The sequence below is a fragment of the Toxorhynchites rutilus genome, chromosome 1 (genome assembly GCF_029784135.1).
Source record: "Toxorhynchites rutilus septentrionalis strain SRP chromosome 1, ASM2978413v1, whole genome shotgun sequence".
NCBI lineage: Eukaryota > Metazoa > Arthropoda > Insecta > Diptera > Culicidae > Toxorhynchites > Toxorhynchites rutilus.
This window is the reverse complement of record NC_073744.1, coordinates 161,555,803-161,583,696: the sequence shown is the minus strand read 5'-3', so window position 1 is coordinate 161,583,696 and position 27,894 is coordinate 161,555,803. Positions and strand designations below refer to the sequence as shown.

At 41.4% G+C, this 27,894-nt stretch overlaps 1 protein-coding gene across 5 annotated transcripts in view; it reads left to right on the top strand.

Moving 5' to 3' along the window:
• LOC129762044 (nuclear factor of activated T-cells 5) overlaps positions 1 to 27,894 on the top strand; it is a 106,672-nt gene that overhangs the window by 67,045 nt on the left and 11,733 nt on the right. For 4 of the 5 annotated variants that reach the window (XM_055760016.1, XM_055760020.1, XM_055760017.1 and 1 more), the window contains 4 exons: positions 1,081 to 1,626; positions 10,787 to 11,448; positions 14,981 to 15,195; positions 15,263 to 15,596. In XM_055760016.1, coding sequence (XP_055615991.1) covers positions 1,081 to 1,626; positions 10,787 to 11,448; positions 14,981 to 15,195; positions 15,263 to 15,596 — 1,757 coding nt within the window. The remainder of the gene's footprint in view (positions 1 to 1,080; positions 1,627 to 10,786; positions 11,449 to 14,980; positions 15,196 to 15,262; positions 15,597 to 27,894) is intronic. The other variant, XM_055760019.1, reaches the window with a different exon arrangement.

The window sequence follows — 27,894 nt, the reverse complement described above, 5'->3', positions numbered from 1 at the left end:
GAACGTGCTAAAAAGTCTGGGAAATCCTGAAAAATCAGGAAGATTGACATCTCTGCTCGCAAGCGTGAAAAATGACCACAATGTGAATTTACTATAACGGAAACTATGATTTGACCAAACCAGTATTTAACTGCTAAACACGCTAGCCTAGTACATACGATCTGGCAAGCCTTATCTGTGATCTAGCATAGTGGGTCCTAAGGCTTAACCAATCGGTCTAAAAATATCATACCAACGGTTAACGCAGATGGAATCCCCCACAAACGCTGCGGCTCATGAATCATGAATTACACATCGGAATTCACCTGCACCTTGAGAAGTAATCCCTCATCCTTGACGAACCATCTGGATCTCGTGAAAAACACGTTTTCAAGGAACAAACAAATAAAAACTTCCATCCGTCGACAGTCGTCGCCGCCGCACACAATCGATCGACGGCTGTAGAAGTAGTTGCCGTCCTACACCACGCTCCCGTCCGCGCCAATTCCGTGAATTTTCTATCGTAATAGTCGCTCCCTCATCCCATCACAACCGCGTGACGCAAACTTGCCGACGCGCGCCCGGTGCAACGAAACGACGGTGCATTCGCTTGAGTTTGCCGGTATAATAACACTCACCTCATTGATATGCCCGGCTTCGAGAGCACGATACGGTTGTGTCGCATCCACAGCCGGGGTAGTTATCGGGATTCGTTTTAGTTTGTAATCGAGTTTGCTCCCGAGAGGAGGTAGTGTGTACCAGGTGCACAGACGTTGTTTACTACACCCGTCTAATCAACCGCAAGATCTCGCAAGTTTATATACGCTGGAAGCGCGCGCGCCATCGACGCCAAAACAGAAAGTGAATCTATTTATTACTATTGTTGTGTTTATTTTACTGACAACCTAGCATTAATCATTTTACTAACAGGACTTCTTCATTTTTCCATTTTTTCATGTGTTCGTCATGTTTGTCATCATTTCATTGTTATCTGTGCGTGTGTGTGTGTGCTCCTCGGGCGCTTGATGTTCCTTTCTTCTCCATCATCGTTTACAAACGAAAACCAAAACCAAACATCACCCGAACACCCCCATTCCACAGCTTCCCGGAGGATGAGGGCGTCGAAAGTGAATCCGGGCTCAGCACGGCCAGTGGCAGCACCACCACCAGAACCACCAACACTGCGACCCCAGTGCCAGCCGGCAGAGTCCGAGGCGGCAAGCCGGCGTCACTGTACAGCCGCCGTCCCATTAGTCGCTCTGTTTGCAGTAGCAGGAGCAGCAGCGCTACTAGCACCAAATCGCTGAAGCGAACGCTGGACCTGGAGGATACGACTGCCTGTTCGGGCGATCTGTTCGTCTTGAAACAGTTGCAACAGCTGCAACAGCAACCATCCTCCCGGGCAACGGTGGGCTTTGGCAAGGCAAAGCCATCCCCCCAGAGTGCCAATCTGATCGTCCGCCGGGTGGTGGCTCCCAAGAAAATCATCATTCCCGTCATGGGCGGCAAATCGGCCAAACCATCATCGGCGTCCGTCATGATTGCTGGCCCGCGGTCATCGCCATCAACTTCGACACCATTATCATCCTCATCACTATCATCCATGTCGCCGTCCACGCCATCAGTCGCGACTGTGACAGCGGCGAAGTAAGCATCGAATTTTTCATATTGTTTTCTCATTCCTCCTTCTCGCTAGAAAACTTCGTACTTCGTATGTTCCTATACCTGCGATTGCAACCGCACATACCCCCGCCGGGTCTATCCATGAGATGCCCCGGGCTATTGTTGTGACGGTTGTCATTAAAGGAGAAGGCGTACATGTAGTGATAACGATCAGTTCGTCGCTCGCACAATAATAATCATGTAGCATTAGAAGTAGTTGTAGTTTAGTGCTTACTTAGTTTTTGGATTCCGTAGGAGCTTGCTCGTAACTAAGTAGATCACTCGCTGCCGCCTAATGCAACAGGTTTTGGATCAACTAAATATTCTCTTTCTCTCTATCCCATGCTATAATGAATTTATTTTCCGCCTAAAACTAGTTTTTGGAAAGAACTCCAAAATGTTTATTAAGGCTGTGATGTGACACATGTTTCGCATAATTAATCTTTGTGAGAAAGGAAAAAAAACGTTTGTGTGAAGTGGTCCACGAATTATGTATAAATAGGGGGTGGTCTAGAGAAGCAAAACAAAACAAAAAAAGCGTATCGAGGACATAAAAATGAAGAAAAAAAAGAAGATATTACGCTAGTTCCTAATTGTTTCGCCAGCTACCGGGACTGAATATAAATGTGTACATTGAATCACTTTGTCGGAACGACAGCAGGTAATTTAGACTAAATAACCCATTTTGAATCTTTGAGTTTCTGGTCTGGTGTGATATCAGCTGGAAAATTTTCCGATCATTATCTTCAGATTCGAATAGAGGAAGACGGCCAAAATATTCGTTGTCGTTATAACATTGTCTTGAAATAGTTTTTCTTGTCAACTTCGTCGAAGTTGTCCATCAAATGAGAATAAATTCACCACAAAACGACTACCGTCTCTTTTCTGGAAAATAGCTCCAAGAATATTGTCAAAAATTCACACTTCGTTTAATAGTTTACCGTTTCTCGATTTATCATTTTAATTGGGAGCGGTTATCACCAATCTCACTGACACGGTATCTCCTTAATAAGATGGACTAGAAGGAATGCAATGGTAACAACAAGGAAATGAAATACGAGTTTACTCAATGACCAACAGGTCATCTCCTAGCATAGCAAACGCCTATTGGTTGCTATTCCAACTACCCTGCTCAACCACAAAAAGATAAAATTTCTACTGCCGGATCTTTCGTTATAATGTCCTTCTGCTGTTGAACAAGCGGACGAACTCCAAAGTAAACTCCTTTCGTTGAATCAGGTCTCTTATGAATCGATATTCAGTGTATACATGTTTCAGGCGATCATCCTTCGCCTCCTCAGCTTTTTTGATGGTAGATTGTTTATCTTCCAGAATCATTATAGGGCTCCAAGATCCACAAGAATTCGCCTTACCAATAGTGTGTGACATGTAGCAAGCTCCGCTTTACTGGATGAGAATGCTTTCTCCTTGTTCAGGTGACTGTGCCTCAAAAAAACTCATACAGCCTGTGACCGATCGCCGTTGATATCATTCGCCCAGTCTGAATCTGAGAAAATCAACAGCAACTCAGCTTCCGATTCTGCCTTGCACATTACTCCGTTGTCCAGTGTTAACATAACAACCGGAGACTCGTTTGAGATTCACCAAGTGTTCCTCATTTAGGCAGGTCATGAACTGCAGACAGACATCGTCTGTTCTCCGCTCTTCTACTCCTTTCTTCCACCGCAGCCAATTTTGCATGGTAGTCTGCTTTTAGTTGGTATTCATGATGTCTTCTTCGGCGTTCCTCTAAATGATCATACCGAGAAATTATTTGAACTCTCCAGCAACTATAATCTCGAAGTTTTCGCCGAACTTCTCCTACATGTCAGTTTTCACAATATGTGAACCTACGACGATCAACTTATCGTAAATATACACTACTACTTAAATCCACTGTTGTTCTCAGGGCTTAGCATTTCAAAAGCTAAGAAATGATTTTTAATTATTTTTTCAATCGTTTATAATACAGCGCGCCCAACCACACGATCTATGGCTATGCAATGAACCACGCCCTGAAATCGTAATCCTTGCGGTGACTGTCAACGTGTTTTATCCGTTCCATTGAATTTTACCGGGCCGCCTTCCGACGAAAATGGTATTGAAAGAGGGTTAGCAGTCATGCTCACCACTACACCACCAGCGCCGGCAACTGATTGACGTTTGCATTAGAAAAAGGACTTTTTTCGGATGGTGATAAAAAAAACTAAGACTAAAACTAAGATGATTGAGTTTGATAAATTTCCCATGGAGGGTAATTATATTAGCTTCTTCTTCTTGGATTGCACTCAAGTTCCCAGTGAAACTTTTTGCCTTCTCAACGTAGGTATTACTTGCGTCATTTTTATTAGTATTACTTAGTTGAGATTTCTATGCCAGATAACGAGCCTTGAATGTATTCCGAGTGGCAAGCTCTAGAATACGCGCGATCACAGTGCAATTCGGAGGAAATTACGAAAAGTCTTCCGACCAGAACGGGAATCGAACCCGAACATTCGGCCACGAAAGCAGTTAATTATTAGCTTACTTGCAAAAAAAATCTACGTCCTAGCGAGCGGCTTTCCGACTGTTAACCGGAACATTTGCCATGGCGGATGTTATCACCAATGGAGAAGAAAGGAACATGTTTTTGAGTTCTTTCTTCGTTTTATTTGTCCTCCTTTGGATTCCTTATCAGTTTTCGCGACAAAATTGTTGGAGTAGATCTTACGCTTTAGGTTTGCCCAGAAATTCTCGATTGGACGCCGCTTGGGACGTTGGGCGGGTTCGCCGACTTGGTTACCACATCGATATTCAGCCGCCCCATCTCCTCTAACGATCGTTTCGAGTAGTGATCCGACGCCAGATCCGGTCAGAGTACCGCCTCTTCGTCCTTATGGTATTTCTTGATGAACGACGCAACTTCCGGCAGACACTTCGTACTATAAATTTCCCCGTTCACGGCCAGTCCGGATCTAACGAAAAGCGGCTTTGACATCTCCTTCTCGCTGATTGTCAGCCATAGCAGCTCCTTCTTGGGGAACTTGGTGTGTGAAATAAACTTCATAAAGCTCACTTCCTTCGTGAATGAAGTAAAATACGATGTGCCCTGCCAGTCGTTGCCATCCAGGGTCAGATAGGTCTCGTCGTCCATCATCACCGCCATGTCGCGATTCGCCGGGAAAATCGACTTGACCATCTTATTCCGCCGCTGTCGCAGCGTTATTGCCTACAGATCCGAGACCAGTGGACGAGACTTCCGCTTCCTGACATGTATGTCCATGTTCGCCAGGTACTTTTTCACTGTTTGGCCGGTTGCACCGACCTCCCGGCCAAGCGCACGCAGCGATGTAGCCACTTTTCTCTCGATCTTCCTCTTAAGCATCCTTTGGAGCTTCTTGTCGCTGATTGTTGTCCAATAGTGCCAGGATATTGTAGATATCGGAACGAGCGTACCCGACGTGCTGCACGATGTCTGTTTTCGACGCGGCGGGGTACCCTTCATCGAACGCGCGCACTTCTGAACGGAGTAGCTTCGCAGTTTTCGCCATTACGGTTAGAGTTCGACTGATAGAACTGTCGTATTTTTTTTTTGCTGACTCATGGGTTACTATGATTGATCCTGCATGGGTAGTTTCGTCAGTGCATGTGAAGATAAACCCATGAAAAATCGGCAATTTTTGTCCATTTTTTCATGTAAACGTTACTCATGCTGGCTTAGTGCACAACCTTCTACCTCACCGTTTTTATCTGTTTCAGTGAGTACGTTTCGTCTATGCGAAACTTTCGATCTACTATAAAAATGACGATTGAAAACTTCGCTTCAGTGTGAAGAATGAAACGAAAGAACGTGAAACGAATGAAGCATGTCTGAAGGAGAACAGATATTTTCATTTTTTTTTTTTGATGAGCCAGAGTGAATAAGGTGCAACTTCAAATGCAGTAGACTTATTATTGAGAGATGACTTGCCAATGAGTCAATGACATAGGAAAGCCATGATTGTTCTTCGCTACCTTTGTACAAAATAATTGGTCATTGATGCTCTGTTTCGATCCCAGTTCTTCAGTGTACTCATGTAATTTTCTGTTCTGAGGACAGGATGCAAACCAGATGCACCCCTGTTGGAATCCATCCACTCTGCCATATTCCCCGATGATCAGAAAGTACCGGAAATAAATTAATAAAACAAAATAGAGATAAATTCAGGCAGTTTTGTTTCATCTACTTCAAAATATCCGTTTGAAGCCGACGTTTGACCCAGTCCTCCATGCATCGCTGGTAGGCTGACGAAGGGTTGGCCTTTAGTCCCTTCGCCGTATTCTAGATCAACCTAGTTCGACTAAAATCCCTTTCCACGAAGTGGCAACTTCAACTTGGGGAACAAGAAAAAAGTCGCACGGGGCCATATCAGGTGAATACGGTACTTGCTCGATGATATGTGATGTGTGAACAATTTTGCTGCGTTAGTGACACTTTAAAAGACAAAAATCTTAAGTCATGTATTCTGGTTAAATAAATAAAAGAATATTTCCTCGGTGTTTGGTCAAATGATTCAGTACAATTCGAGCTCGGTGCAATGGCGCATTATCATCATGCAAAATCCAAGAATTGTTGGCCCACATTTTTTTATGATGAACAGGCAGACACTAATGATCCGAAGGCACTAAATTCTGACAGATGTGCGTCTCAATATAAATGGTACGTTTAAATATAAAATTCCCAGTACTTTCTGTGTATCTCCCCATTAGGTTGGCTTTTATTAATGTCGTTTTCGTATTCTTCTAATTCGCATTAAAACGATCCCAATTCGCACCAAATGTCTGATTTAACCACTAGAGAATAGATCTCGTTATGATCAAAGGGTGTTCATTCCTCTGGTTCGAATCTGAACGTAGCCCTTCAGGTTCGCTTCCACAGACCACCCAACTGAACACTGTTTCGTGGAGTATTGGCTTGCGTTCTGTCAGGGTAATCTTTCGACCAGACTCGAAGACGTCGAAGAAAGATTTGCCTCCCTATTATCATGTCAACGGTGAAGTTTTCGTTGAATATAGGATCCGCTAATAGAATCCACTCCATGGTGTCCATCATAAGATTCGTCTTCGTTTCCGGAAGCTCCATAAAATCCATTTCTCGTGAGAATTGTGAACCTCGTGAGCAAACCGTTGCACGACACCTTTGTTTAACTCTTGCAATCCCATTATTACAATTTTGGACGGGAATGTCTAGTTGAACCAATTGAACCAGCGCTTCGATACAACATTATTTTCCGAACTAGAGTCCAAGAGGGCTCTGACAGAAAATCGGTTTCCATTATTGTCCTCCACAACAACCCTAGGAAAAGAATCATCGATGCTTTGAAAACTCTACCGGTTTCACATACCTTCGTTGCTGCAAAGCTAACGCATAACGATGCCTCTCAAAAGAAAGACCATTTGACTCCTCCTGAAGAGCTGATATCAGAGTTTTTTTTTGACAGGCCGGAACATTCTTTTTAGAAGTCGCCCTTCGTAGCATACCATAGTATAGTGGCGACTATTGCATTTTCCACACACCTGTCTTGCTCTGAAGTTTTTCGTCTGTTGCCCTTGGATCCGGCAATGCCAATTCCTCTGATTACATACAGCATACAGAAATACAGAACCCGCAGTGTGAGCAAGCACCCAGTGTAGAACAGCCAATTGTTTTGAGGATTAAATACATTCCCAAACTGGCTTTGACTGAAATGTGTATGCTTTCAATGCATTTAGAGCTGCTTGACTGTCAGAGAAAATACAGGTATTGGTAAGCCTATATATATAGTCAAACAAATATTTGTACATGTTTGTATAGCATGTGTTTCTGCCCGGGAAAAATAGGACACTGTCTTATCGGAATTGATATGTCGGTCTCTGGTGATTCTGACTTGGAATTGACCTGTCGGTCTCACGATTGATCCTGGTAAAAATCACAGTGGTCGGTTCTTAGTCGGGAAAGGATTTACTGCTCCCTTTATTGGTTTGCCTCAGCGAACCATCTGTCTGTCCAAAATGTGCTGATAGTGTTGATAATCCATAATTTGAAGTAGTCCAGCGGTTCTTCACGCGTTAGAGGCTGTCCAATGTGACCGATTCCTGCAAAGTGAACGGCGACTTCATCGTGGCCTATGACGCTATGTCCGGGGTTCTACACGAGGACGGTATTCGGCAGCAAATACCTTCTAGGGGCTTGTACCCATGGATACCCGAATCCGGTTGTACCAATGGAATCGATGGCGCTAGCCTAGTCGTTAATTATCAACGGAATTGTCCGGCTTCAAAAATTCCGACAGTTTCGGCCGAAATCATACACTTGTTGTGAGCACTTTCCACGAAACCGACCCCTAGCATCCCTTTGTAACCGTCCGTGTATCGAATCTCGTGGTTGTCGAGTTGTTCCTTATTGTATTATCCACTCGGATCGCCGGCAACCTGTAGCCGTTAGTCCCGAACCAAAGCGTTTCCTCAGTATCTGGCTTCAGCGAGGAAGCTCACAGTTCTGGAGACTATTCCCGCGTCCACGAGGATGTCAAACTGAAGTTCCCTTACTCAGCGCATTCCGAGGCTGCTGATGTTGATGGTAGCAGCTCGGATGTAATCCGCAATGCATTGTTGTAAATCTGTGATAGAGTCTTCAATTCGTCACCCGTAAACGAATCATTCGGTTATTACTCCGGTGATGTTTGGGAATGGATTTCAAAAGTTGTAACTGGGTGGCATTCCTCTTCTTTACCTCGTTGAAATGGTGCTGGAAGTTTCGGTTGCAGTCGACTATCACTTCAATAATTCTCAACGTTCTACGGCCAGGGATGCAGTCGTTGTAAATTTTATCTCCCGAAGGGCAACCTTGGTTTTTATGACTGCAGACCACCATGTGAACACCATTTTGTGCCGAACGTCTGAAATCTCGTTCGACACCCCATCTATCGACAGCGTTGGTATCTGCCTGAATCTTGATGCGTGGTGCCCTGTGCGTGTTCCCCACCACGGACGTCGTCGGCATAGGTTAATGCGAACACTCCCTGGTAGTACCCAGGCTGTTTATCGCTATCAGGAAGAAGGTGACGGCTAAGACGGAACCTTCAGAAACACTCTTTTTGTGAAAACACCTGGAACTGGTGTCGAAAATCCGGTTTATTGCGAAGTGTTCTACATAGTATAGCAAGTTGCCGTTCCAAAAAGCCAGCTCAATAATCACCTCACGCTTATGTGCTGCGCTCGTTCATTGCCGTTTCTTTCTCCGGTCCATCGTACTGGATTCGTTTAGCCGCACGCAGGAACTTCCTAGACCATCAGTGCAGTGTTCTCTTCCCAGGGTTGGGTTTTGTTTTGGAAATGACGGATTCCATGACCGGAACAAATCGCACCAGAAAACAACTGCAGCAGGAACAACCGCTCAGAAAAGGCGTAGTAGGCTAGAAATATTGTGACGCGGGAAAACATCATGGGTATAAATACCTCACATTTCTATTATAAATATTTAATGGAATTTTGGAAATTTATTCTGAAGCCAATGTTTCGAAGGGCGAAGTCTCCATTTAACGAGCATAAGGAATCGAGGCAGCCCAAACCGCCAAAATGACGCGATGCAAGTCGACCCGCTGTCGGAAGCGGCGATCACAAGCACGCAAACCTGTGTTCTACTGATTGCCCGGTTAGATTGAAACATAGGATACGATCCTTTAGCATGGTCCGTCCGAGCTTTAGCGAACATCGGACGGCATACGTTTGCCTGGTGCATTACTTTTGCCCGGTTAATTTTTGTTTCGAAATACAATACCGCGCCACAATATTTCTAGCCTACTTAACTTTTTTTAGTGGTTGTTTCAGTTGCAGTCGTTTTCTGAGGCGATTTATTTGGGGGACCGACGGATTCAACCATCTCGGTGATGATTTCGTTGAACTCTTACTCCAGATAGACTGGAAAGGGATTTTCTTTTCTTTTTTTCTGCATGAAACAATCATCCACTTCGGAAGCGATCTGGCGTAGTGGTAACACCGGTACCTCTCACGCTAAAGGGCACGAGTTGAATTCTCACTCCCGACATTCTTCCAAAAATGGAATCAAAGTGACGAACTAACCAAAAGTGTTGAAAGTCCACTATAATACAGAGAGAAAAAATCATTCTCTTTGAATTAATTTTTTTCCGATGTAAAACTGCTGGTCTGCTATTTGTTGGAAATCAGCCTTGACGTGGTCAATATCTCCGTGTGCATCCTCCCAGCGCAGGTTTTGGCTGATATTCATTGCGGCTTCGTAAAATTTCGACCCAACATGTAAGTAATCTTTCCCTTATCTCGACTTTGTGGACAAAGCATTGTGAATCGCCGAATTTCTTGGCATCATCACGCGATGAAATATCAGGATTTAGGATGAATTGGCCTTGCCCTTTCCCTCGGTGCTCTGTAAATCGTTCCCCGAACGCGCGACTCGTTTTCATCTTGGATTTTTTTCTGTTCAATGTTGACATGGACGCGAACTGGGAAACTCATGCAGTTGGGCAAAATTCATATAAATGTATGTTCTGACGAATTAAACAGGCAGCAGAAGTTATGTCAGAACATACCGTCAGGATGAACAGTTTTCAGACATAAATTAATAGAATAGGATTTGATGCACGTTTCGAGATGCCGATCTAATGATCCACCCTTCAGAACTAATATCAATTTGGACCCATGGTAAACTTTAAATAAATGAACTTCAAATCAAAAGTTCACTCATTGGCGTTATCTATGGTCGAGGGTTGCAGAAAGCTGAAGAAATCACGATATTCGTCAAATTTGACGCCTCAACCATCGTTTTTGTGTTAGTTCAAATGACAATATAAGTAGTTACATACAAATCTGACCTTAGGACAATCAATGAAGAGTTATACTATTTTTTTTTCGAACATTGTCTTTCCAGTAGAACTAATGTACTATACGCACAGAAATATTCACTAATTTGAACGAATAATCACTTGTTAGTTGCAATTTAGATACCTTATATTCACTGTCCTCTGCTTCGCTGTATCATAATCCTCACTGCGCTGTTACTGCTAGATTTGTAATAATTCAGTTTGGTAGCATTCCTATTCCTCTGAAACTCTCCTAGCTGGACAATCGGACTAACCCAAAAATCTCCAACCCATTTTGCTTTTCCTTCCAGAGTAATGAGCTCCCAGCTTCATCGGCCGACCAGCCGACTACCAGGCAAGCGGTCGCCCGGTCTATCGGCGTCGTCACTCGCTGGCAACAATGCGTCCACGGGTGGTGCAGCATTCAGCGGCTCCGGCGTGGTCACACTCCAGTCCCAGTTGGCGCCCTCCACCAGAGACGGCAAGGCCACCCTGCAAATCCTCACCCAGCCCGAGCAACAGCACCGAGCCCGCTATCAAACCGAAGGTTCCCGGGGTGCAGTGAAAGATCGCAGCGGCAATGGATTCCCGGTGGTGAAGCTGGCCGGGTACGATAAACCCGCCACACTACAGGTATTCATCGGTACCGACGTCGGCCGGGTGGCACCGCATATGTTCTATCAGGCGTGCAAGGTGTCCGGCAAGAATTCCACCCAGTGTTTGGAGCGCAAGCTCGAGGGAACGATCGTGATCGAGGTGGAGCTGCGACCGGAAAATGACATGACCGTGACGTGCGATTGCGTAGGTATTTTGAAAGAGCGCAATGTCGACGTGGAGCATCGGTTTCCCGATCAGAGTGGTCCCCGTGCGAAGAAAAAATCTACCCGCTGCCGGATGGTGTTTCGGACAGCGATCACACATGACGACGGTAGCATCGAGACGGTACAAATCTGCTCCCAGCAGATCGTCTGCAGTAAGTATCGATTGTTTTGTTAGCATAATTAAACAATCTAGATCATATTGAGGCTTCTGCGTTCGTTCCAATTGGTGCAATTTCAATGCAACGCTTCCTCATTGCGTTCATTGAGAGTATTGATAGGCCCGCGTGGCGTATGGAATTCGAAGCGCCCGATTTGAAAAAACAACAACGACGCAAACGGAAGGCAAGCGGCAAAGTGATAATAGACACACACACGAAAAAAAAGCCGAAAAGCGATGCGTAGCAAAGCTTGATGTGATGTGTTGTTTTCGAAATTGCTATGCTAGCCAGATGCGCGCGCGCCTGCCAACCCGTCATGCTCGATTGTTTTTGATTTCCTCTGTTTTGCTCCGATCTTCATGCAATCGAACCGGGGAACCCAGCTACTGGTATGTTGGTATGCGTGGTTCCGTTATCGTGGGTCGAGCATCGATTCAGCTTGCTGTCCGTGTTTAGAAATATACTTTTTAACGTGAAAACAAGATGACGAGGATGATGAAGGCCTCTCCTCATGCACCTGCTAATGCTTCAACGGAATGATTTATCTATGGTTATATATTAATAATATGTTGACATAAAAACCAGTATGCAAAGATAAACGAACTGGTTCTGTTTCAGATGTAAATTACCTATCAAAATAACATAATAATAAGGTTGGAATTGACAAAAACAAAACTTGTCGAAAAACCGGAGGAAATTCTATATTTAATCAGAAAACGAATCTAAATCCCTGGTGTGTAGCAGAACCTGCTGAGCATAACCAGACATAAGTCTAGAGCCAATTCTTCCATTTATTGCCTAGATTGTCCAGTCCGTTTGTTTTCTGTTTCCAATCCGACTAAATCCATTACCGATAGGATAGGGGATAGGAAATATTAAAAGTGAAATTTCTGAGAGCTGATAAAGATGATAGATTGGAATTCGAAAATTATTCCTTTTATACTCTTGAAAATTAATTCATTCAATTCATATCGAATACTCTATGTCAGGGGTTCTCAAACTGTTTTAGGCAATAGACCCCTTTACCAGAATGAAGTGATACCAAAGACCCCAATAGCCATTATTTCCATTATTTTCTCATTAAAATTCAACAAAATAAAAATACACATGAACTTCAGTTAATTACAAATGTAATTAATAATTAATTACCTACTCTATTTGTAAGTAATTTGTACTTACAAATAGAGTAGGTAATTAATTTTTGAAACTAACTTTAAAATCGCAAAGTAAAGATAAAAATATGTTCCCGAAAAACGTAATCCTACGTCAAAAACTATGGGTGAGTTATACCTAAAATAAAATCGCAAGGTTGACGTAGGACTAACTTCGGTTTAGCAGTCATTTGAGTGTAATTATTGATTAAACCAGTGATTGAATGAAACAATTTCAGGATTCAAACGCGAACAAATCCCAATTTAGGTCAATTCATGCATTGTGATAAATTACTTTCTTCGTTGCAAGTCGTATGGCATGTCGCCTTGTTCATTTCATTTTTTTCTCGTGGACTTCCAAAATATGTGAACGCCAGAATGGTTGAATGATCAATGTATTTTACATTTCCCTCTGAATTTATTGCATTTCTATATCATCATGAATAGTGCTTTCGGTAGCTTGAAGTATCTGCTATACACGTACGAAAACACGTTTTTGTCACTATAGTAGTTTGCGAGCAGCAGTGGTTTGAATGGAACGTGGTTTGCAGTGCGCGTCGGAAATCATGTGTGACGAAAAACACGAACAACAGCGCACCTGCCGATAACGCGCTGTTGGTGAAGCAATTTTTAGCCGATAAGGGCATTCCAGTGCTCGAACATGCCCCGTACTCGCCAGATCTAGCCCCATGCGACTTTTTTTATATTCGCCAAGATCAAATCCGTGTTGAAAGGTATCCGGTTTTAGTCCGTAGAAGATGCGAAGGAAAAGGCGACGCGGCTTTTGAACGCCATCACAAAAGAAGAGTTTCAGCACTGCTTCGGAAAAATTGGAAGAAAAAAACGTATGGAAAGGTGTGTGAGGAGCCAAGGGGAGCATATCGTTGTACTGTAATTTTTAAAATATAACCCTTTTTCGTAACCAGTCTCGTTATTTAATAGCCATACCTCGTATATTGACTATTGTATAGAAAATTTGCACAAGGCACCAATCAGCATAAAAAACAAAAACAAAGAAAACCGAACATTCATAATTTTCGGTGGCAAGTGGTCGGTGTTAAGTCAGAGGGGACCAAGTCGTAAAATTAAAAACTTCGAGTTATTGATTGCATTAGTTTAAGCATGTTGCATGTTGTTCTCGAAATCATGAAAATGCCACATGGACCGGTCTGACTTAACACCGACCAAATATCCTGAAGTAATAAAAGAAAACGCTACGCGCGTAGGTAACTAAATCTCTTAAATTATTTTTCAATCACTTCACATTATTCAGCTGTGTAATCACGTTGTAATCCCTTGAATTAAATTAGTCGATGAGTGTATTATCATTCAAGTTCTAACTAATTTCAGAACGCAAATAAACTTGCGACCTGAATGCAAGTTTGTTATGTTTGTTTGGACTTTGATCATGTTTGTTGGAAATTTGATCATGACTTCATTCGTTGTACTAAAATATTAGTCATTATTTTAACAAGTTGCTTCAGGTAATACAACTTATACAGTATCATGAAAAATTCAAATAAGAACTTGTGTTAATTAATAGGGGTCGATTTTTAGATCTCGTCGATCCCCAAAATCTATTTTCGTTTGTGTCGACCCCTTGGAAACCGAAATCGACCACAAGGGGTCGCTTTCGGCCGCTTTGAGAAACCCTGCTCTATGTCATCAAAACACATGTATGGTTCAAGCTGGAATAAATTTAAGCTCCTAATTCATAATATCGAAGTGAAATGGTGATATATTGCGAATTTTCTCTTTGTTTTTTTTTAAATGCACTCAAGTAAAACTGAGTCAGGAAATCTCAAAGCTGCATGAATGTTGCGTTTTATACGAACCCAATCGCAATCGCACAACGCGAGGTACCGATCACTCCAGTAATGCATCGAAAAGAATGGATTTCTTTCCCACTAATATAATAATACAGAAAAACAGGTGTTGCAATCATTCACGCTTTAGTATCATATCTAAACGAAACACTTTCTCTTCCAATTAAACCATACAAATATTCCGTCATTCCATGTCAAACCGATATAGGGGTTGTCAGATTTTTGTCAAAAGTGGTAATTTTGTTCTTTATCGCAAAATATTAGAAATTCTATAACTCTGTTATTGTTGAAAGTATACAAGATAATCATTGATTATTAGATTAATTTCACACGGTTCGCATACTCTCATCTGCATACAAGCCGTCTGCAAGTAACTGCCGATAATGAAACAAAAAAAAATATAAACAGCATAGTGCGAGCCGCTATAGCCAACAGCTTAACCGATTGTAGAACAGTAGTAGCAGCTTGTGCAACACTTACTTATCTTGATGAATTATCAATTTTATTGACGACGGAATATAACTCGAATCTTTATCTGTAAATTTGCAGCTCAACCCCCGGGCGTACCGGAAATTTCCAAAAAATCTCTGGTCTCCTGTCCCGCCGACGGAGGGCTCGAAATGTTTATCATCGGTAAGAATTTCTTGAAAGACACCAAGGTGGTGTTCCAGCGGCGCAAATCCACCATCGGCACCAGTTCCAGCTCGGGCAAACCTATGCCGTGGGAGCAAACGGTGATCCCGGATAAGGAGTATTTACAACAGGTTGGTATACCAACAGCTCTGCTTTTACCACCGAAATTCTAATTTATTCGGTTTCTCTCACGCCTAGACTCATCTAATCTGCACCATCCCACCATTCGCGAACCAGGACATACAGGAACCTGTGGCAGTACAAATCTACATCATTTCCGCCGGCAAACGAAGCGAAACGCACAACTTCACGTACACCCCGAAGGGTCAGCATACGGCCCTCACAGCGGCAACGTCCGGTGGGGGCGTCTTCTTCGGCTCGCTGGCACCATCCGCAGTGGATGCGATCACCACCGGGGACGCCGGAGGAGTCAACAGCAGCGGCAGCACTGGTGGTGGCGTTGGTAGTGGTAATTCGGGTGCCGCAAGCTTCAATTCTCTAAACTCTAGCTTTAGTAGCAACCCAAGTGAAGGTAAGAGCACTTACCCAAGGGATTCAGTTAAGCCGCGTTTTCGATCCGAGTGAAATTATGTATGTTTGTGACAGAGGGAAACATTTTGCTCTTTCGAATAGTTTCTGTTTGTATTGTAGTTTATCGCAAAGTGACCGAATTGACGATCTATTTTTGTACTTCCGGTATGTTTGTTATTGTTTTGTTGTCCACGGTGGCAACGGTGACCCCCTGCGCGCTCTCACCACAAACCTATCACAAACATATATCTCACCTTGATCAGCAATCATAAGATAAAAATAAACAGAAAATTGATGCATTTTTGCGACCCTGCATAGTGATCGCTGTTGGTGGCTTTGCGTGTTTCCAGTTTCATGTCTGCGCTCTTTCTTTTTCGAGCTCGCACACGGGCACGTACAACAAACGAGCACCACAAAACTTTCTGTTGCACGATCGAAGCATTTCCAGCGGGTGGCTGTTTGTTGTGTATGTGGGGATCTGAGTGGGCGTGGTTTACTGTGTGGAAGGAGTGAATGATTAGGCGAACGCGATACGGTTGGGGTATTTTGTGCGAATGATGCATTTTTACGAGCTGTTTTTAAATTCTTCTTTCGCTACTGCAACGATTGGCATCGATTCACTCGATATTGATTGAGCGGTTATCTGACTGCGCGTATGCGCTGTATGATAACCTCCAGAAGGGAATAATTTGTGAGGTAAATTTGTATCACATCAAGGTTTACATCATATTCATTTCACAGAGTCAGGGAAGTGAGTGATTGGGGATTAGGTGAAAGTGTTTTCGCTACGCTTGAACTGTTTCGATCGGAACAACACTAGAATTATTGCATAATTATAAATATTAATTGCATAAACAATATGAACGATATGAAGAACGACATTGGAGACACAGCCGACTTTAAGTGCGTGCATACCGCCGAATTCTAATGTTTGTGGAATGGATCATGAACAAGAAAACTTTTCTTTTCTATACCCTTCACTTGTATATCCTACTTTATTTTTATCTATAACAAATATTGGTTCTGAACGATATTTAATTCCAAACCAGAGATAGATGTAGGATAGAGAGAGCAGCAGCAGTAGCAGCCATCAACGCCAACGAGTGCAGCAGCAACAGCAGCAACAGCAGCAACAGCAGCAACAGCAGCAACCAAGTCGCGACAGTAGCAGCTCACAGTAATATTTCACATAAGCTGGAAAGAGAAGAGTGTTTTCTGAAACCATCTTCTTCTACACAGGTAAAGTGATGTTTTATGGTTTTGTCTCTGTTAATCCTTCCCTCCTTTTTTCGATTTTACTCTTCCAAACTAATTGCCAATTATCCCTGACTTTTTACGTTCATCTTTTGCACTAACTAATCGATAAAAATTTCTACAATTGTTAATACATCGAATATCAGAAGCTGTTGTTTTGTTCTGATCTGAAGCTGCGAATTTAAATGATTGTTGCTGCCCTGTGTTGGTTAAATAAATCCCCGGGTAGACAACGAGAAGTGTCAAACGAGTAAAGGGTGTGTCACATCAAATTGCATCACGGAAAAAACGCTGCAGAAATTCGCCCAGTAGATCGATCCTTTTGAAAATTTTAGACAGTAAAATAAAAACTATCAAACAACTTTTGGCATTTTCTTTTTATTCATACTTCGAGCCCAAGCCCGTATGCTCGCACCTTCCTCTTTACCCCGTCCATAAGGTTCTGTACAACGTCAGGTTGTAGTTTTTTTTGAACAGAAATCCATTTTCTCTTGAAGTCCGCCTCCGATTTGACAACTCTTGGGTTCTTCCGGAGGGCCTGCTTCATAATCGCCCAATATTTCTCTATTGGGCGAAGCTCCGGCGCGTTGGGCGGGTTCATTTCCTTTGGCACAAAGGTGACTCTGTTGGCTTCGTACCATTCCAACACGTCCTTTGAATAGTGGCACGAAGCGAGATCCGGCCAGAAGATGGTCGGGCCCTCGTGCTGCTTCAATAGCGGTAGTAAGCGCTTCTGTAGGCACCGTGCCGGTCATCACGAAGGGGGCGCTCCGCTTCCGCAAGAGCAGATCGCTTGCCACACCATGTACTTTTTGGCAAACTTGGATAGTTTCTGCTTGCGAATCTCCTCCGGAACGGTGAATTTGTCCTCTGCGGAGAAGAACAACAGGCCCGGCAGCTGACGAAAGTCCGCTTTGACGTAGGTTTCGTCGTCCATTACCGGGCAATGCGGCTTCGTCAGCATTTCGGTGTACAGCTTCCGGGCTCGCGTTTTCCCCACCATGTTTTGCCTTTCGTCGCGGCTAGGAGCCTTCTGAACCTTGTATGTACGCAGGCCCTCCCGCTGCTTGTTCCGCTGGACGAATGAACTGACAAATTGACAAATTCAGCTTATTGGCGACATCCCGGACCGAACTTCTCGGATCACGTCTAAACTGCTTAACTACGCGCTTGTGATCTTTTTCACTGACGGAGCATCTATTTTTGCCGTTCTTCACCTTCCGGTCGATGGTTAGGTTCTCGAAGTATCGTTTTAGTACTCTGCTGACCGTGGATTGGACGATTCCCAGCACCTTACCGATGTCCCGATGTGACAACTCCAGATTCTCGAAATGAGTGCACAGGATTAATTCACGACGCTCTTTTTCGTTCGACGACATTTTTCCAAATTTACGAAAAATTGACAGTGAAGCATGGCCAACGTGATCTATGCACTCTTATCTGATTATAAGCGAAAGCTGAAGATATAATTCCTAAAAATTAAATTTCTACAGCGTTTTTTCAATTTGATGTGACACACCCTTTATCCGCGTTTCGACTGGATAGCGACCTAGTCTTAGAGCCCCCGCACACTGCAGACTTTTTATCGCCCGATAGTTTAGTTGGATAGGGTTGCAAGTGCTCACACCGAGATTTTGTACTTAATCCTTCCCCTTGCATGATTCTTCCTTATTGGTGAAATAAATCAAGATCCAGACACGATCAACTTAAAGTGAACATGTTCTTTCATATAATTTTTGGGCATTAAATGTTGTGGTGGAAAATTCTACCATTATGCAAAGAAGGGTTAATTTGTGCTCAAATGTTGAAGTGAGCGGTCTCACAATGAGCACACTCTCCAGAAATGTTATCGAGAAGAGATTCCGAGAGTATTGGGTGCATCCAATTCTCAGTGGTAGATTATTTGGTGGAATATTTTACAAAATATTTAAATAAATTACATGATTATTTATTACCATTCTGAATCATATTTCGGACGCTTAAGGCATATGATGCAGAAAACAGATCTAAATTTTATGCAAAGGTATTATTTGGTTGATATTTTTAATAGATTAGTTCAATATGCTTTTAAGCTTTCTACTTTGATACCTATTTGATTGAAAACATAAAAAAATCATCGAATAAAATGCTTTTCAAATTAAACGAATAAGGATCAAACTTCGGACACTAAATCAAATTTCGGACAGATTGAAATCAAATTTACGACACTTAATTTTGTAATTTTTTGGACGAAAATTACATTATACTTGATTATATGTTATAGTCAACTGCGAAACACTTACCAAGCAATCACAGTAAACTATTAACGATGATGAGAACTGATGAAACACGGGAAAAAATTAAATATTTATGAACGGATAAATTCTACGTGCTCACGCTAAGGAAACGTCAAACACAAACGATAATGAGTAGTGTTGTAAGATTTCTGCCGATTATGTTATAATTCAAATGTAGTTCTCATGTGAAATGATAGTGAAACCAAGGGATTACTCTAAAGAAGCAATTGTGATATTAATTTGATAGTTATATTACAGTGCATTAAGCATTTCAAGATGTTAGAACAACGTGTCTGAAATATGATGTTGTCCGAAAAATGATTCAGAACGGTACTTCTTCAATCATCTTTACGATGGATGTTTCTATAATAAACGATTGTAGGTCGAAGCAAGCCAATACTGATTAAACCGGTGGTGGACAGGTATTGGCATGATGCGGGCCGCAATGATTTTTTTCCCATAGCTGTTAATGATAAAATGTGAAATATACAGATTCAACCGGTTCTTTTTATTGCTCACCACAGCGTTGAAATTAGAAACTATTCTGTTTTATCATATGAAAGCTTATAATATGATCACGGTTAAATTGGGTGTTCTCTCTGGCAATAAGAAGCTTATTAGAATATTTATTATTTTATTTCAACATAGTAAATGCTGAAATACAAACATACTTCAACGCCGTTTCGATTTCACCTAGACAACATTTTTGAATTAGTTAATTGGACGCTAGAGGTCGCTACGCGAATCGAATTTTCCAAATGATCATCAGTTATTTTGCTGTATCTTTCATAACGAAAAACAATTTCTAACAAATGTATTAGGCTGTCAAAAAAGTCCTGCGGTATTTCCGCGAGGTGTCGTTGTAAGCGCGTAGTTCTAGTTGTATTCATTGTATCGAGTCATACTATAGCTTGTTGGAAAGGTATTTTTGCGCGCTATAATATAGTCCTTGAAAGTGTTTTGTTTGGTTAAGTCATTCGTGAGTTATAGTGTCGCAAATATGGAGCAAAATAAAGAGAAAATCCGACATATTTTACAATACTACTATGACAAAGGCAAAAATGCATCTCAAGCTGCCAATAAAATTTGTGCAGTTTATGGACCCGATACAGTTTCCATTTCCACCGCACAACGATGGTTTCAACGTTTTCGTTCTGATGTAGAGGTCGTCGAAGATGCGCCACGCTCCGGAAGGCCTGTCGTCGAAAATTGCGACAAAATCGCTGAATTAGCCGAGAAAGACCGGCATAGTAGCAGCCGTAGCATCGGACAAGAGCTGGGGATAAGTCATCAAACCGTTATTAACCATTTGAAGAAGCTTGGGTTCACAAAGAAGCTCGATGTATGGGTGCCACACACGTTGACGCAAAAAAACATCTTTGACCGTATTGACGCATGTGAATCGCTGCTGAATCGCAACAAAATCGACCCGTTTCTGAAGCGGATGGTGACTGGCCATGAAAAGTGGGTCACTTACGACAACGTGAAGCGCAAACGGTCGTGGTCGAAGCCCGCTGAAGCGGCTCAGACGGTGGCCAAGCCCTCATTAACGGCCAGGAAGGTTCTGCTGTGTGTTTGGTGGGATTGTCAAGGAATAATCTATTATGAGCTGCTTCCCTATGGCCAAACGCTCAATTCGGACCTGTACTGCCAACAACTGGACCGCTTGAAGGTAGCACTCATGAAGAAGAGGCCATCTTTGATAAACAGAGGACGCATTGTCTTCCATCAGGACAACGCCAGGCCACACACTTCTTTGGTGACGCGCCAGGAGCTCCGGGAGCTCGGATGGTAGGTTCTTTTGCATCCGCCGTATAGTCCGGACCTTGCACCAAGTGACTACCACCTGTTTTTGTCCATGGCGAACGAGCTAGGTAGTCAGAAGTTAGCCACAAAAGAGGCCTGTGAAAATTGGCTATCCGAGTTTTTTGCCAATAAGGAAGCGAGCTTCTATAACAGGGGTATTATGAAGTTGGCATCTCGTTGGGAACAAGTCATCGAACAAAACGGCGCATATTTGACTTAAAACAGATGATTGTAACTAATTTTATGAACAAATGAAAATTAAAAAAAAAATACCGCAGGACTTTTTTGACAGCCTAATATATGGATCCAAATAAAGAAGCAATAAAATAAGCATGGTTTTTCGGTACTGGAGATCCAAAATATTATGGTTACTAAATTTGACAGGAGGTTTGTCTGTCTGTCTGATTCTTCTGGAATCGGAAACTACTGAAACGATCGACATGAAAATTGGTATGTAGGGGTTTTTGTGGCCGGGGAAGGTTTTCATGATACAGGTCGGACTTGATTATCCGGAGTATTGATTTTTTTTTCACTCCGGATAATCGAGTCAAAACAATTTTTTTTCTTTATTTGTTTTTTTTTTGCATGTATTTTTGGTTTTTTTGAAAACAAATGAGGAATTTGATTTTTGATTCATCCCCTTGAAGTCAGAAAACACCTTTCTCACATGAAAAAAATTAATTTATCTAGATTCTCTCAGTAGGTGATAGACTTTGATGAAAAAAATCCTCCTACACATATGTTCGAATTTCAACAATGACATAGCTATAGAACTTTTTTGTTTTGTTTCGGACTTTGTTGCTTCATACTGGCTCTACATTAAAAAGTACGCTACGGAAGGCGGTTCTGATGCTTTCATTTGAAAGATGAGAAAATTTAGTACAGGATATAGTAGTGGAACAACTAAATTAGTGAATTTTAATAACATTTTGGAAGTGAAACACTTAAAAGCTAATACTGTGCACTGTACATGTAATAGCCACATAAGCTTCACCTTAACGTTGAAAAGTTACATTTTTCATGAAATAAATCATATCAAAAATTTAAAAAAAATATTTTTTTCCAAACTGAATATAATCGAGTCCAAAATTGTATATAATCGAATCACACATAATCGAGTCCGACCTGTACTGTATTCTATCAGTCAAATCATTTCATTTGATACCAATATTGCGGGGATTGCAAAAAATACATAGTCGACCATTTAGTGGCGGCGACCTTTTCGAATTTATGTTGTTCATAGTGTAGGGTATTCTCAAAATCAAGCCAAATTGAATTTTTCAAGATCATGGAATACGCAATTTTATAATGACAGTAGAATTAAATGTATGTTCCAAATTTCAGATCAATCATTCAACAGACACGGGGTCAATTTTCTATTAATTTGGGACAACCCAACAAACATTCAAACATACATAGAAACAGGTCAATCTGAATGAAATCATTCAAAACTTAATTAGTTGTTTGGGGACTGCGGCCATCTTGAAATTGTATTTTTCATTATCGGCTATGTTCTACTAGTCGAGAACTTTCTTTTGATACATTTTTGGGAATTTTTCATGAATAACTGTGTTCTACTAGTCAAGCTTTTCATTTGATACCCATATTGATGGGGTTCTGAGAAAATTGGTAATCCACCATTTTGTAGTGGCCGCCATCTTGGATTTACATTTTTCATAAATAACTGTATTCTACTAGTCAAGCCCTTTTATATGATACCCATATTGATGGGGTTGTGAAAAAAATATATATGGCGCCATCTTGCGGTGGCGGCCATTTTGGATTTGCATTTTTCATGAATGACTGTGTTCTACTAGCCAAGCCTTTTCATTTGATACCCATATTGATGGGGTTCTGAGAAAATATGTAATCCGTCATTTTGGATTTGCATTTTTCATAAATAACTGTGTTCTACTATTCAAGCTCTTTCATTTGATACCCATATTGATGGTGTTGTGAAAAAAATATACATGGCGCCACCTTGTGCTGGCGACCATTTTGGATTTGCATTTTTCATAAATAACTGTGTTCTACTAGTCAAGCCTTTGCATTTGATACCCATATTGATGGGGTTGTGATAAAAATATATATGGCGCCATCCTGCGGTGGCGGCCATTTTGGATTTGTATTTTTCATGAATAACTGTGTTCTACTAGCCAAAACCTTTCATTTGATACCCATATTGATGTGGTTCTGAGAAAATATGAAATCCTCCATTTTGGATTTGCATTTTTCATAAATAACTGTGTTCTACTAGTCAAGCCCTTTCGTTTGATACCGATATTTATGGGGTTCTGAGAAAATATGTTATCCGCCATTTTGTAGTGTCCGCCATGTTGGATTTGCATTTTTCATAAATAACTGCATTCTACTAGTCAACCCCTTTCTTTTGATACCCATATAAGCTATTCAATATAGAATTATTATACAAATTATTCAAAATTTCCGAAAATCAAAAATAAAACACTCCGGATGATCAAGTCTAAAATTCCGGATAATCGGGTCTCCGGATAATCGAGTCCGACCTGTAGTTTGAGACCCCTCCCCCCTCTCTAAGGGGGGCTACCATACAAATGAAACACAAATTTCTACATTACTCGAGAATTAATCAAGCAAATGAAACGAAATTTGGCATGTGGAGGTTTTAGGGTGCAATAAATGATTCTATCGTGGTAAGATACTTCTCCCCCCCTCTTTAGGGGAGGCTGCCATACAAATGAAACACAAATTTCTGCATTACTCGAGGATTAATCAAGCAAACGAAACCAAATTTAGCATGTGAAGGTTTTAGGGTGCAATCAATGTTTTTACGGTGGTTTGATACTCCTCTCCCTCTCTTATTTATTTATTTATTTATTCATTTCGTCAAACAAATGTAGACTACACACTTATACACTAATGTTACAATGTTTTCTTAGGTTAAATATTATTTTTGCGGTACATGTTTCTTTTTAGCTGTTTTTTATTCATTGTTGTGTCAATTATTTCGTAGTGCTGATTGTATATACGCATCATGCGATTGATAGGGGCGTTATTTACATAATTTGTTCTGGATGTTTTGGTTAGAAACAAATTTCGCGTTCTTAGTTGACGCCCAGGTACATAGAAATTTTGTTTTTCTAGTAATTCAGCTGACTGTACTCGTTGCGAAATTAGGTCATTAACAAAAGAAAGCATTGCAAATTCACGGCGTTCTTTTAGTGTTTGGATGTTTATGAGCATGCAACGTGCTTCATATGAAGGAAGTGGAAATGAGGTCCAGTTGAGTTTACGAAGCAAATAGCAAATAGAAGAAACTGTTTCTGGACTGACTCAATGCGTTCTTCATGTACGACCATATACGGGTTCCAAACGATGTTACAGTATTCCAGAATAGGCCTTACATATGTAATATATAAAAGCTTTATTGTGTATGGGTCCTGGAAGTTATGTGAGAAGCGTTTGACAAAACTTAACACACTATTCGCCTTATTTATTACAGAGTTGTAATGTTCTATGAATGTGAGTTTACAGTCCAGGACGACGCCTAGATCTCTAACTATTTCACATTTTTCTACATTTTGATTTCCAAGATTACAATATTTGGTACATGTTTTTTTCTGCTAAATGTTATAGAGTTGCACTTTTTCACATTCAGTGTTAGTTGATTTTTATCACACCAAGTATGGAATACATGTATTTCGTTTCGAAATGCTTCGATGTCGTTTTCATTTCCAATTTCCGCGAAAAGCTTCATGTCGTCGACATACACAAGTACATTGATACGCTTGAGAACGAAGGAGATGTCATTAACGTACAGAATGAAAAGAAGAGGACCAAGACGAGAGCCTTGTGGGACTCCCGAAGTGACTTTTACTGGATTTGAAAGAGAATTTTGAAAATGAACAATTTGTTCACGGTTTGTTAGATAAGAATTGAGCCAGTTTAAGAGTCTTTGTTCCATTCATATTTTCTGCAATTTGAAGAGTAGTAATGGAATGTCGATGCGGTCAAATGCTTTACTGAAGTCAGTGTAAAGAGTTTCTACGTGTTTGCCATTTTCCATTGCATTCAAAATAAAAGTCACAAAAGCCAACAGATTAGTTGCAGTTGAACGGCCTTTGAAGAAGCCATGTTGCATACACGTAATTCTATTCTTTACTTGTTGGAAGACTTTTTCGTTGACTATTGCTTCGAATAGTTTAGGAATGCAAGAGATAATGGCAATTCCACGATAATTACGTACGTCAGATTTAGCGCCTGATTTAAAGATAGGTACCAGGGAGGTACTTAGGGTGGGCTGTCATACAAATGAAAAACAAATTTCTGCATAACTCGAAAACTAATCAAGTAAATGGAGCCAAATTTGGCATGTGAAGATTTTAGGAGGCACGGCACGTTTCTATGGTGAATAGGAGTGTCTAAGGAGAGAAGAGGGGAGGGGTCTGTCTTTATTCTATCATATTTTCTGTATCAAACATTTATTCCATGTAACGGAGAAACATGTTATTTGCAAGTGGTTGAAGAATCTTGAACGAGAATTGTTTCTGAAAATAATCTGATATTATAATGATGAGTTTGGGTAGAAGTACTAGGAATTATATAGCAAAAGGTCAATTCAACGGGGTCGATTAGAAGATCAATCAATGAACAGTTCTGCGATTGAACTCATGAACTTGCGCTTAGTAAGAAAACGTGAATGTTTGAAGGTATTGATAACAAAAAACAAATTTTGGGCGGGACGAAGTTTGCCGGGTCAGCTAGTGCGTCCATAAAAACATGCGCATGGTTGCAGTTGTTCAGAAACTCATTGAAATCAGTTTGATCAGAATAAAACACAAACTCAGCTAGGTTCGACTCAAAATCGTTTGGTTCCTTTAGAAATTCATTCCCAAATTGGATTACCTTATCAAATCGAATCACCCACCCTCTTCCACATTTGTCACCATATGAAAAAACTAACCACTATAGTATCTACACAATCATTTCAAATCCCCCATTTTTTTCTCCTCTCCATAGATCTAGGTTGTGACCGTTTGCTCCTATTCCCGATGACTTGCGGTTCGTAGCATTTAGTAAATTATGGCGATATTTGTGTGCGCCAACTATAAGTAGAAACGGTGAAATCGAACGATGTAGATTTTTCGTAAGGTTAGAGTCCTACGATCGCCATTGTTATGAAACTTGTATACTATCACACAAAACTAAAGTAACGCACGACCGCGCGCTGCCATCGACTAAAAAAAGTGAAACGGAAAGAGGAGTAAACATGCTGCTGTCACACGCGTAGGCATCCGAAACCATCAACCATGCCGGTATCTCTGCTCTCACCTTCACGACCACGTTCCTGTTACTCATCAAGGGTACTGATAAAACATGACAACCAGTTATTTTTCACTATTTTGTGCATATTCTCATACTTTATCTTTTTTGTTTTTGTTTTCAACTCGAAATCTCTTTTAATGTCCCCTCTTTTGTAGCTAAAATCCAGCGTGAATCCCCCCAGTCTCGGTTTCTCCAATTCACATTCCGACCCCTCTTCCAGACAAAAAAAACTATCCCTCTACCCGTGCCTAAACATCATCCAATTCGCAACGATCAGAATAGCGGGTACCCGTGGCGTTCGACACGCTCTCTCTATCTCTCTGCTCTCTGTGATCTCATTGATCGTGCCGCACGTAAACACACGCCTCTCTATCTCCACATCAGCGTGAATCAACATCAACCAAAAACAACCAACAACAACTCATCGTCAACGTTTGCAGTGCTGCCAGCATACACCGTTTTTTTCCCTTTCAGATCATCAACGCCACCTGAGGAGCAGAACTGAACCACGATGGACGATTTTTTATTTTAAGAACAGCGAAACTTTTTCTTTGATCCTGAATCACCCAGTACTGGTCATACTGAGAAAATCGGTTTACCGAATGATTTTTGTATAAGTTAAAAAAAAAGTGAAGTATGACCCTGCTGGTGTGTTTCGTTTTGGGTGGAAATAAATATCTGGACTATTTATTTCCGTTCGTTTGGCTGAATGCGAAGTCGTTTTCTCCGTCTTGTACATTCGAGATTCGCTTCATCAACTGCTTATAGTTAAGGAAATTACGTAAAACTGCTGACTGTGACCGTTTAAGGCGCGATCGCGAAAAAAAAAACTGGACACCTCAATTTTGAAAAACAACAAATTTGCTAGAATTTCAATCTATTAAACAATTTTATCTCATTTACGAGGGCGGTCCGATAGGTACTTAGCCTCATCGCCCGAACATGGCCTTCTTTGTCCTGAAATGCTCTGCAACGTCATTTCGTTTCATGGCACGGTATAAAGCCATACCAGGAAGCTGCTTAAAGTCGTCTAGGACATACGTTTTATCGTCCATTATATAACGCCTGGAACTTCGTCAAATATTCGCATACGAGCGCGTGTTTTGGCCGTCGTATTCTGCTTATCATTACGGTTCGGCACAGTTTAAACCTTGAAAGACTTCATGCCTTGTCGGTGCTTAGAAATGTGCACGAATGTTGGCGACATTCTTATTTTACGAGAAATGGTGCGTACAGAAACAACTGGTCTTCTTCGTAATATTTTTTATTTTTCTGTATTATAGTGACTTTCAACACTTTTTGGTTGGTTCATCACTTCTACCTTCCATGTCGGAAGTGAGAATTGGACTCGTGATCTTCAGCGTTAGAGGTATGGATGTTACCACTACGCCAGATCGCCTCCACTTCGTAATATTTGTTTTACATTCGCATCCTTGTGGTGGTTCCTCATATCCGTTTTTGTTCCACTTCCCTTCTTTCTAGCTGCGTGAAGGCATGTTTTTGAGTTCTTTCTTCGTTTTATTTATCAATTCCTTCTCACTTTTCGCGACAAATTGTTGGAGTAGATCTAACGCTTCAGGTTTGCCCAGAAATTCTCGATGGGACGCAGCTGGGGACGTTGGGCGGGTTCGTCGACTTGGGTACCACATCGATATTAAG